At 56.7% G+C, this 12,007-nt stretch overlaps 1 protein-coding gene across 1 annotated transcript; it reads left to right on the top strand.

Moving 5' to 3' along the window:
• The first annotated feature begins 299 nt into the window (after positions 1-299).
• Positions 300-8,395, top strand: DSEL (dermatan sulfate epimerase like). Its single transcript, XM_038747263.1, has 2 exons — positions 300-362; positions 3,060-8,395. The coding sequence occupies exon 2, from the start codon at positions 3,978-3,980 to the stop codon at positions 7,626-7,628; it is 3,651 nt and encodes a 1,216-aa protein (XP_038603191.1). The 5' UTR covers positions 300-362; positions 3,060-3,977; the 3' UTR covers positions 7,629-8,395.
• The last annotated feature ends 3,612 nt before the right edge of the window (positions 8,396-12,007 follow it).

Here is a 12,007-nt window from a genome sequence, read left to right as displayed (position 1 = left end):
TCCGGAGGCAGCGGAGGGAGGGCGGCGGGCCCGGGCCCCGGAGCGGGGCAGGCAGGAGCAGGTCCGTCCGGCCGGCTGTCCCGGGCCGTCCCTTTCCCCTTCCCGTCCTGTCCCCCCCCCCGCCCCCCCCCCCCAGGACCCTCCCCAGGAGGCAGGGGGCCGCGGCGGAGGGCATGGCCTGGGGGCCCCGGGCAGGGCCGGGCGGACAGCAGGCGGGACTGGGGGGGGCGGCCCCGCTGCCCGCCGCCTGCCCGGACCGGACTCCCCCCGCCTCCGCCCCCGCCCCCGCCGCCGCCCCTGCCCGCCGCCTCTGCTGAAGCCCGGCTTCCCCGGCCCCCCCGCCGCTCGGGCCCGCAGGCCAGGTAAGGCGCACACCCTCGGCCCGCCCCTGCTCCCCCTCCCCCTTGTCCTCCTCCTCCTCCTCCTCCCTCCCGCTCCTGGGGGCTGCCAGCCCCTCTCTGTGCCCCGCCGGCCGGGAGGGCCAACTCCTGCCCCGCCCCAGGCTCCACCAGCCCCAGCCGGCTCCCAGGCTGTCCTCCCGTCTGCCCCAGGCTCTGCCCCCATCCCTGTCCCAGCCCCTGCCCTCTTCCCTGTCCCGGCCTCTGCCCCGTCTCTGTCCCTGCTTCTGCCCCCCTTCCCTGTCCCAATTTCTGCCCCCTTTCCTGTCCCAGACCCTGCCCTCTTCCCTGTCTCCGACCCTGTCTCCTTCCCGGTCCCAGCTTCTTCCCCGCCTCCTTGTCCCAGCCTCTGCCCCTTTCCCTCTCCCAGCCTCTGCCCCTTTCTTTGCCCCAGCTTCTGCGCCCCTTCCCTGTCCCAGCCTCTGCGCCCCTTCCCTGTCCCAGCCTCTGCGCCCCTTCCCTGTCCCGGCTCCTGCGCCCCTTCCCTGTCCCGGCTTCTGCGCCCCTTCCCCGCCCCGGCTTCTGCGCCCCTTCCCCGTCCCGGCTTCTGCGCCCCTTCCCCGTCCCGGCTTCTGCGCCCCTTCCCTGTCCCGGCTTCTGCGCCCCTTCCCTGTCCCGGCTTCTGCGCCCCTTCCCTGTCCCGGCTTCTTCCCCGCTTCCCTGTCCCAGCTTCTGCATCCCTTCCCTGTCCCAGCTTCTGCCCCCCTTCCCTGTCCCAGCTTCTTCCCCCCTTCCCTGTCCCAGCTTCTTCCCCGCTTCCCTGTCCCAGCCTCTGCCCCTTTCCCTGTCCCGGCTTCTGCCCCTTTCCCTGTCCCAGCCTCTGCCCCTTTCCCTGTCCCGGCCTCTGCCCCCGTTCCCTGTCCCAGCTTCTGCGCCCCTTCCCTGTCCCAGCTTCTGCGCCCCTTCCCTGTCCCAGCTTCTTCCCCCCTTCCCTGTCCCAGCCTCTGCCCCTTTCCCTGTCCCATCCTCTGCCCCGTTCCCTGTCCCAGCTTCTGCGCCCCTTCCCTGTCCCAGCTTCTTCCCCCCTTCCCTGTCCCATCCTCTGCCCCTTTCCCTGTCCCAGCCTCTGCCCCTTTCCCTGTCCCTGCTTCTGCCCCTTTCCCTGTCCCGGCTTCTGCGCCCCTTCCCTGCCCCGGCTTCGTCCCCCTTTCCCTGCCCCAGCCTCTGCCCTCGGAGCCCGTCACCCCCTCTCCCTACCGTTGTTCCCCATCAGGGTGTTCTGTGGTGTCCGGAATCCCCTGTCCCAGCGGGTTTGGGGGTGCGGGGCGGTGCCGGCCTCACTCACCCCCTGGGACCTGTTGGCGCCCAAAGTTGGTGAAGTTGCTGCCCAAAGCCACGAGGACTTTCCCGCCCAAACCGTGGGGCCGCAGCGCCCCCACCTGGCCGCCGGGGACGCGGCCCCAGCCCCAGCCGGCCCCTGCAGATAATAATAATGATAATAATAATAATAATAATAGCATTTATTAAGTGCTTACTGTGTGCAAAGCACTGAAGACAGCCAAGGCCCCAGGGTCAGGGGCAAGGGTCGGGCCCCCCCACCCGCCCAACACACCAGCTTCCTCTTGGAAGCAGTGTGGCTCAGTGGAAAGAGCCCGGGCTTCGGAGTCAGAGGTCATGGGTTCAAATCCTGGCTCTGCTAACTGTCAGCTGTGTGGTTTTGGGCAAGTCACTTCACTTCTCTGTGCCTCAGTGACCTCATCTGTAAAATGGGGATGAAGACTGTGAGCCCCACGAGGGACAACCTGATCACCTTGGAACCTCCCCAGCGCTTAGAAGAGTGCTGTGCACATAGTAAGCGCTTAATAAAAAATGCCATCATCATTGGAACATGGTGGTCATGACCCCCAGGGGTGAGGGATTCCCACCGCCCACTTTGAGCTAGCCTCCAGCCACTACTAGACAAGCTCTCCTATCATCATCATCAATCATATTTATTGAGCGCTTACTGTGTGCAGAGCACTGTACTAAGCGCTTGGGAAGGACAAATTGGCAACATATAGAGACAGTCCTTCTGATCTCAGTTTACACACCTGCGCCCAAAGCACGGGCTGCGGCTTCCCTTTACCAGCGGTTAGAGAAGAGAGACGGTGCGTTCCCTGAGCCAACGTTAGCAAAGGGTTCTCATCCCATAACGAAAAGGACCGACTTCCTCTGGAGTCGAATCATAGTAATGATGATAATGATAATCGTGACGTTTGATACTGCTCACCGCAGGGAACCTGTCTATCAACTCGGTTGGACTCTCCCAAGTGCTTAGGACAGTGCACTGCACACAGTAAGCACTTAATAAATATGATTGATGACTCGCTCAAGAGCTTAGTACAGTGCTCAAGTGATTAGTACAGTGCCCTGCATCCAGGAAGCGCTAGAGAAAGTCGATCGAATTAATATGTCGTGCACTGCGATGAGAGCAGAGGCAGATAATCAGGTCGAACACAGTCACTGTCTCACACGGGGCTCTCAGCAAAAGAAGGTGAACAGGTGTTTGATCTGCATTTTACAGTGATGGAAACTGAGACACGGAAAAGTTAAGTGACTCGTCCCAGGTCACACCGATTCCCCAGTTCGAGTTTTCTACATGCTTTCCTTCAATCAGTAATCCAGAACTTCCTTTTGTTTTGTTTTGTCTCCGCCTCCGCTGGGCATCTCAAAAACTTGCAGAGAAGGAATCTCCGTGGGGGGCGACGGAGTCGGCAGGATCATCAGCGATCACGATGTGTGGAGCGGAGATGCCTCGGCCCCTGCCGGGAAGGCCGAGCAGACCGGCAGGCTCGCCCGGCTCTCCCCGTCGGAGATGAAGTTTTTTAAGCCAAGACCGTGAACTGTCCGCATCGGTCTTCCGGCACATTGGCTCACGCCAGCTCACCTCCGTTAGCTGCGGGCCGAGGCTGCTGAGACCTATCGTAGGGAAGCCGTCTGAGCAGGGTTTGGGAAGATCCGTCGCTTCATTCTCTCACACGCAGGGGAGCGAGAGTCTGCCCAGCATGAAGGACAGAGCGTCAGGGAGAACGTGAATAGCAAACTCACAAAAGAACACCAGATGGAGAGAAGAGGCCTTATTCCCCGTGTGCCAGCGACCACCCCTCGAATGTAACGGTACCGTTTTTTGGGGCCGGCGCCACATTCCCGGTGCCAGGAATGACTTTCCAACGGGAACCGGGAGCCGATCTTTTCAAGAAAGACGGTTGCATAACGACGGCGGTTAGTTTCGAGACGGGACCTTAGGGGGGAAAAGGCTGGGTTCATTATCCATCACGACGCTAACCGCATCGGCGACTGTCGGAGCCCTGACCGGTCAGCTCATCGGAGGCGCCGGTGGCTCTAGCGTCGCTCGGGATCTTGGTGGCCGTGGAGTCGGGCCGGGCCGACGCCGAGCCAGAAAGGCCTTTTTCCACTTCCCAGAAGCTGCATGTATTCATTTCAAGCCACCTGCGCCTCTGCCACAACTCACCTGGTAAGCGTTGGAGTCGTCGCTCTGCACAAGCCTAAAGTCTTCGTTTTCAAGTAATCGGACGGGCGGGAGCGATGTGCGTCGTATCTGATCCGCGGGCCTGAAGGGCGGGAACTCCCTGATGGATCATGGCTCTCCCGTTTACGGGACGGTCCCTGTTTTTAGCGGCAGCGATGTTGGCGCTCTCGACTTCTGAAGAGTCGGCGAGCAATTACTCGGACTGGGCTGCTTTCACCGACGATGACGTTGGGTTCGGGCCGCCGCGGGGACGGGATCCCGGCCCCAACCCGCAGCCGAAGAGGGACGGCCCGCACCCGAGCTTGTTCTTCGACGCCGCGGGGGTCCCGGCCCTGAGGCAGAAGGCCCGCTCCAGCCACCTGCACCTGTTCCGAGCCCTCCGCGGCGCGGTGACCACGATGCTGTCCAACCCATCCTACTACCTCCCTCCCCCCAAGCACGCCGACTTCGCCGCCAAGTGGAACGAGATCTACGGCAACAATCTGCCTCCGCTGGCACTGTACTGCTTGCTGTGCCCGGAAGACGGGGCGGCCCTCGATTTTGCCTTGGAGTACATGGACCGGATGGCGGGGTACAAGGACTGGCTGGTGGAGAACGCCCCGGGCGACGAGGTGCCCCTGGGCCACTCCCTGACCGGCTTCGCCACCGCCTTCGACTTCTTGTACGGCTCGCTGGACGACCCCAGGCGGCGGCGGTACCTGGAGAAGATCGGGGCCGCCACCGAGGACATGTACGAGTACTCCAAGGTCCGCTCCTGGGGGAAACAGCTGCTCCACAACCACCAAGCCACTAACATGCTGGCCCTGCTCACGGGGGCCCTGGTGGCCGGCGTGGAGCGGGGGGCCCAGGCCACCCCGTGGAAACAGGCGGCGGTGGACGTGATGGAGAAGACCATGTTCCTCCTCAACCACGTGGTGGACGGCTCCCTGGACGAGGGGGTGGCCTACGGGAGCTACACGGCCAAGTCCGTCACGCAGTACGTGTTCCTGGCCCGTCGCCACTTCAACATCGACAACCTGGAGAACAACTGGCTGAAGACGCACTTCTGGTTTTACTACGCCACGCTCCTCCCGGGCTTCCAGAGGAGCGTCGGCATAGCGGATTCCAACTACAACTGGTTCTACGGGCCGGAAAGCCAGCTGGTGTTCCTGGACGCGTTCGTGCTGAGGAGCGGGGCCGGCAACTGGCTGGCCCAGCAGATCCGGAAGCACCGGCCCAAGGACGGGCCCATGGTGCCCTCCACGGCCCAGAGGTGGAGCACCCTTCACACGGAATACCTCTGGTACGCCCCCGAGCTCACCCCCCGGCCCCCCGCCGGGTCCGGCGGCCCCGAGATGCACGTCTTCCCCAACTGGGGGGTGGTCACCTACGGGGCGGGGCTGCCCGCCGCCCAGGCCCACACCTTCGTGTCTTTCAAGTCGGGCAAACTGGGGGGCCGGGCCGTCTTCGACGTCGTCCACTTCCAGCCCTACTCCTGGATCGACGGCTGGAGGAGCTTCAACCCGGGCCACGAGCACCCCGACCAGAACTCTTTCACCTTCGCCCCCAACGGGCAGGTGTTCGTGTCCGAGGCCCTGTACGGCCCCAAGTTTAGCCACTTGAACAACGTGCTGGTGTTCGCCCCTTCGCCCACCAGCCAGTGCAACGCGCCTTGGGAGGGCCAGCTGGGGGAATGCTCTCAGTGGCTCAGGTGGACCGGGGACGACGTGGGGGACGCGGCGGGGGAGGTGGTCACCGCCTCCCAGCAGGGGGACATGCTGTTTGTCAGCGGGGAGGCCGCGGCCGCCTACTCCGCCGCCATGAAGCTGAAGAGCGTCTACCGGGCCCTGCTCCTCCTCAACTCCCAGACCCTGCTGGTCGTGGACCACGTCGAGCGGCGGGAGGACTCGCCCGTCGATTCCGTCAGTGCCTTCTTCCACAACCTGGACATCGACTTCAAGTACGTCCCCTACAGGTCCCCGGGCCGGTACAGCGGGGCCATGATGGACGTGTGGGACGCCCACTACAAGATGTTCTGGTTCGACCGGCGCGGCGGCAGCCCCGCCGGGCAGATCCAGGAGGCGGAGCAGGCCGCCGAGTTCAAGAAGCGCTGGACTCAGTACGTCAACGTCACGTTCCCCATGGAGGGCCCCGTGACCCGGGTGGCCTATCTCTTCCACGGTCCCTACGTCAACGTTTCCTCCTGCCGCTTCACCGACGATTCCCCGGCCGGGCTGCGCCTCTCGCTCCGCGTCAACGACACGGAGCAGGCCGTGTCCATCGTCACCGACCACCGGAACCTCAAGAGCCGGTTCGACTACCTGGGCTTCGGGGGCTTCGCCACGGTGACGGCCGGGGGCCGGATCACCAGGTTCGGGCTGGGCACCGAGGCCGCGGACGGGCCCCCACGCGAGGACCGGGCGGCCTTCCCCTTCGGCTTTCAGATGAACGTCCTGGTAGGGCTGATCTTGGTCGGCGGCCTGCTGGTCCTGGGCTTCCAGTGGCGGTTCTACCTGTCCTTCGGCCTCCTGATGCGCTGGATCCTGATCCTCGTCGTCGCCCTGTGGGTCGTGGAGCTGGCGGACGTCTGGAGCGCCTGCAGCCGGCCCATCTGCGCCACGTGGGGCGGCGACCGCCCGAGCCCGGGGGCCGGGGGCGGCCGCGGGGCCGGGCCCCCCGAGAGGCCCCGGGCCCGCCCGCCGGACGTCGTCATCGTGGCGCTCCCTTGGTCTGGGGCGGAGATCCTGAAGCAGCTCTTTTCCAACAGCAGTGACTTCCTCTACATCCGGGTGCCCACCGCCTACCTAGACATCCCGGAGACGGAGTTGGAGATCGACTCCTTCGTCGACGCCTGCGAGTGGAAACCCCCGGGCCCGCGGAGGGGCGGTTTCCGGATGCTCCGGGGCTGGCTCCAGTCTCTGGTCCAGGACACCAAACTACACCTGCAGAACATCCACCTGAACGAACCCGGACGCGGCCGCCCCGCCCAGTCTTCGGCCGCCAACGGGGACAAGAAGAAGAAGGCCAAGAGGAGGGCATCTTTCTTGGAACAGAGGAGCCGGGGGAAGGGCGCCTACGACCGTGAGGCCGAGTACATTAGGGACATGAGGCGGCACCTGGCCTCCTATCCCAACGCCCGCCCGGTGCTCAGCTTCAGCAGCGGGAGCTGGACGTTAAAGCTGCCTTTCTTTCAAGACGTCATCGGGCCTTCGATGAGAGCTCTGTATGTGGTCCGGGACCCCCGGGCCTGGATCCATTCAGTGCTCTATAACAGTAAGCCGAGCCTCTACTCCTTGAAGAACATCCCCGAGCGCTTAGCGATGCTCTTTAAAGCGGGCGGAGGAAAGGAGAAATGCGACTGGAATTCGGGGTACGCCACCGAATACGAGTCATTGAGAAAAGAACTCTTAGACCCGCGGTCGACCGCCGTCTCCCTGCTCTCTCACCTATGGCAAGCAAACACCGCAGCGGCCCTGAGGATCAATAAGGATCTGAACCCCTCCAGCTACCGGCTGGTCAAGTTCGAGGATGTCGTGAGCGAGCCTCAGAAGACCGCCGACGAGATCTTTGCCTTTCTCGGCATTCCCCTGTCTCCGGCTAGTCTAAACCAAATATTGTTTGCCACCTCCACGAACCTTTTCTATCTTCCTTACGAAGGGGAAATCTCGCCGACGAATATCCACGTTTGGAAGCGCGACATGTCTCGGGGAGAGATTACACTGATCGAGGACATCTGCTGCGTGTTAATGGATCGCCTAGGATACCCAAAGTTTACAGACTAAGTGCTGCCGGCCAGCAGTCATTTGCACTAATGAGTTCCCTCTCAGTTTGTGGATAAGAATTAGAAGAGTTTGTTTATTCTTGTAAAACGTGTGTGTACAGTCTGTTACTTGCACAGAGAGATTATTTTCAAAATTGACTCCGGTCTGGTGTTAGCAGGCTTTATCTCAAACTTGGTTTGCTGCCTTTGTAGCGGAACCTTGACCAGCACATTGCGTCTGTTGTCGGAACAGGGATTTTCTCATAACTCCCTGGCCCTGCTCTGCTCTTGTTCATCATCCCTTGGACCGTGAGCGCTGCTCTGGCCCTTGCCGTTGCTGCTTCACAGAATCTTCAGAATCTTTTTTTCCCGGGGGAAAAAAACAAAACAAAACCACTCTCTTTTTTATTTCCTAAATGTCCTCCAAGTTTCTAATCTTGCCCAGTGGAGTCACCCTCCTCATCCTGGAGATGGATAGCTTCCACTGGAGTAATCGGGGGGAACGGAAAGCTGGCCACAGCCAGTACAGACAGGTGGACGTGCCTCAAGGTAGGATAAATGGATGGGCTTTCGTAAGGTAGGAGAGCAGAAAGTCAATCGGTCCTCCAGTACTTATTGGGCACCTATCCTGAGCAGACCGGTCTGTTAAGTGTTTGGGCAAGTACAATAGGGTAAGTAGACACAATTCCCGCTCTCCAGGAGCTCACAGTATAGCACGGAAAAAGCTCTTTAGATTTCTCCATCGCCTCAACACTATAGAATAATAATAATAATGATAATAATAATAATTGTGGCGTTTGTTAAGTGCTTACTATGTGTCAGACACTGTACTAAGCGCCGGGGTAGATATGAGTAAATTGGGTTGGACACAGTCCCTGGCCCACATGGGCCTCACATGCTTAATTCCCATTGGAAAGATGAAGTAAATGAGGAACAGATAAGTGAAATGATTTACCCAAGGTCACCCAGCAGACACGTGGCAGAGCCGGGATTTAGGACCCAGGCCCTTCTGACTTGCATCCCCGTCCTCCACTCATTAGGTCATGCTGCTGCATGGCTTTTCAATAAGAGAACTCGTGGTCAGGACCTAACCCATCAATCAATTACACAATCAGTTAATCAATGGTATGTATTGAATGGTTACTAGGTACAGAGCATTGTACTAAGCACTTGGGGGAGTTCGATATGGTAGAGTTGGTAGACACATTCCCTACCCATAAGCCGTTTACGATCTAGAGGGGAGGTTCACTTTTTTCAGTTGGCAACTGGGTTCCTGGTCCCCGTCCTGTTTATGGTATCTGTTAAGTGCTTACCGTGGGTCAAACGCTGTTCCAAGGGCTGGGTTTAGGTACAGGTTAGTTAGGTTGGACACAGTCCCCGTCCTGCATGGGGCTCACAGTCCAAGTGGGAGGGAGAACAGATATTTAATCCCCATTACATAGTCGAGGACACTGAGGCACAGAAAAGTTAAGTGGCTTGCTCAGGGATGCATAGCAAGCAACTGGCGAAGCTGGGATTAGAACCCAGATCCTCTGACTTCCGCGCCCTTTCTCTTTCCACTAGGCCACGGTGCTGCTTCATTTTCTCCCATAGCCATAGAACACCCCAATATTCCTCATGTACCCCACCCTGCCGCCACCTTCCAGGAAGGTCGGTACAGCCCATAGGGCCATCTTGATGCTACCAACACTATCTCCATTCTTTTGATCCAAAACCCAGTATTCACTTGGAATCACTTTTCTCTTCTTGGAAAACCAGAGACACTGCGGTCATCTCGTCACCCCAAATATCTCCCCTCTTTTGGAATCCCTTAACTTTTGGCGAGGTTTCTTATCATTTGGCTATACAGTTTCAAATTCTCCTAAACAGTCTTGGTTGGTGCTCTTTTGAACCCACACGTACACATTGTAAATGGCTGCAGATGTATAAATCAGATCAAAAATGATGTCAGAGACATCTGTTTCCTTTGCGTCTGCATTTTATTATAAAAGTCGTTGTCATGAAATACGGTTCCCTTTATTTATGGGACCCGGAACAAGAATTGTGTGTGATTTTACTAGGCCGGTTGGCTAATTATGATGTAGTGATGAAAGACATTAGGCAATGTCAGCTCTTAATGAAACTCTCTCTGTTCAATTCGCGATCCTCTCCCCGGTGCTCCAGAACTCGGTCCCGTTTCTCTTTCCCCTACCCGCCCCCAACTTCTGCAGCCTTTGGGAGTTTGTCATTCTGACCTAGATAAACGTAGCTCTTTCTCTATCATTCATTATGATGTCAAAATGTGCCTCCAGCGTGATAAAGCTGTTGAAATGTTGCATTCCAGCAAAACATAGCTTGGCTGTTATTTTTCTTTGATTATGGTGTGAGCGCAAGAAGTTCTTTCCCTTCCCCCTAGGTCTTAGTTCTTGCTTAATATGAGGTCAGAGTCAATGAAAAATTACTCTGGGTTAACCTAGGCAAAAGTACCCAAGAGAATCTCCGGGCGCAAAGAGAATGACTTCATCAATGCCAACGGTGTTGTCTGCTTGAAAAAGAGCATTTGCTTTCAATTTCCTAGCCTGGGGTCTCATGCCTGAACAAATTAAAAGGTTGGGGATTGTCAGAAGCATCACGTCCGATTAAGGTAAGACTTGGAAGGGCGGGCCACTGGTGGGGAAGAGGAAATGGCAGGTCACTTCACCAAGGACATAAACCAACCAGTTTTTCCATGTGGGCAGGGTTGGAGGGGGAGGAGAGGGAGGGAGAGAGAGATATGCTGAGAGCCGAATCACAGCATGAGGCCTTGCTACCACCCATATTGGTGGTGGATGTGCCTTCTGTCTCATCTGATTGCTATCCCTCCTTGTGCATGCCAGAGACCTGCCCACCATCCTACCTATAGTTGCCTTCGAGCTGACAAGAACAGGATGAGAATTGGCTTCTGACGGGGCCTCAGGGAAAGAATGAGGAGACTGGCTGCCAGCAGGCATGTTTTCTACAGGAAAATCACCCCGGGGGCCTGGGGCATGGGATAGAAGCAAGACTCTCCCAAGTGCTTAGCATAGTTCTGTGCACACAGTAAGCGCTCAATAAATATGATTGATTGACTCTCAGGTAGAGGGTTAAGAGACAGGAAGATGATAGAGACAAGGGAGGAATGACTAACGGAGCCAAGAGGAAAATCACTTAGACACAAAGGGGATTTGGCTTAGAGTGTGGGAAAAGGGAAAAGAGACCAGTATGCTAGGGTTGGGGAGGGTTGGAGGGAGTCAGAAAACAGAAGGGCCAGGTAAATGAGCAGGAAATGGAATGCGGAAGTGGCTAGAGAAAAGAGCAGAAATAGAGGGAGAGGTATATACAGTGTACATAGTGGAAATGCACAGGAGAAAGGTGTGGAGGAACGATAGGAGGGGAAAAAGGGGGCAGTGAGAAAACTTCAAAAGATCAATCAATCAATCGTAAAAAGATCAGATTTATACACTAAATAATTGGCCCTGTTCGAACTAGTGAGAAGGCTGAAAGAGCTTTGTTTATGAAACCAGAGCTAGTTATTAAAAAAATAAAAATCAAGCTACTGAAGGAAAATCTGGAAAAGATATGGCATTTATTAGGTACTTCTGTTTAACAAGTATGTGCTAAATGCTTAAAGATAATCAGATCTGATAGACCCTGACCCACACCACCATCATCATAATAACAATTACTCTATTACTCTATTTACTTATTTATTTTATTTGTACATATTTATTCTATTTATTTTATTTTGTCAATATGCTTTGTTTTGTTCTCCGTCTCTCCCTTCTAGACCGTGAGCCCACTGTTGGGTAGGGACCATCTCTATATGTTGTCAACTTGTACTTCCCAAGTGCTTAGTGCAGTGCTCTGCACACAGTAAGTGCTCAATAAATATGATTGAATGAATGAATGAACAATTATAATAATAATAGTAATGGCATTTTCTAAATGCTTACTATGTTCCAAACACTGGACTGAGCGCAGAGATGGGTACGAGATCATCAGGTCCCACATGAGATTCACAGTCTAAGTAGGAGTGAGAACAGGTATTAAATTCCCCTTTTACAGATGGGGGAACTGAGGTCCAGAAAAGTTAAGTGACTTGCCGAAGGTCATGCAGCAGTCAAGTGGCAGGGGCAGGATTGGAACCCAGGTCTTCTGACTCCCAGCCCTGGGCTTTTTCCACTAGGCCATGCTGCTTCTCATAAACCTCACAGTCTAAGAGGTAAGGAGAGGAAATATTTTATCCCTATTGTGCAGATGGAGAAACAGGCCCAGTGTGCCTAAGTGACTTGCTCAGTCACAAAGCAAGCTAAGAGCAGAGTTGAATTGGAATTAGTTGGAACCTACATTTCCTTATTCCCAAACCCTTGCTCTTTCTGCTTGCCCTTGCTACAATTGGGGATA

This window comes from Tachyglossus aculeatus, chromosome 5 (genome assembly GCF_015852505.1).
Source record: "Tachyglossus aculeatus isolate mTacAcu1 chromosome 5, mTacAcu1.pri, whole genome shotgun sequence".
Lineage (NCBI taxonomy): Eukaryota > Metazoa > Chordata > Mammalia > Monotremata > Tachyglossidae > Tachyglossus > Tachyglossus aculeatus.
This window is presented reverse-complemented; position numbering and strand designations above follow the sequence as displayed.

Coding starts and splice junctions, on each gene's coding strand:
- DSEL (XM_038747263.1), top strand. CDS start 3,978: ATGGCTCTCCCGTTTACGGGACGGTCCCTGTTTTTAGCGGCAGCGATG.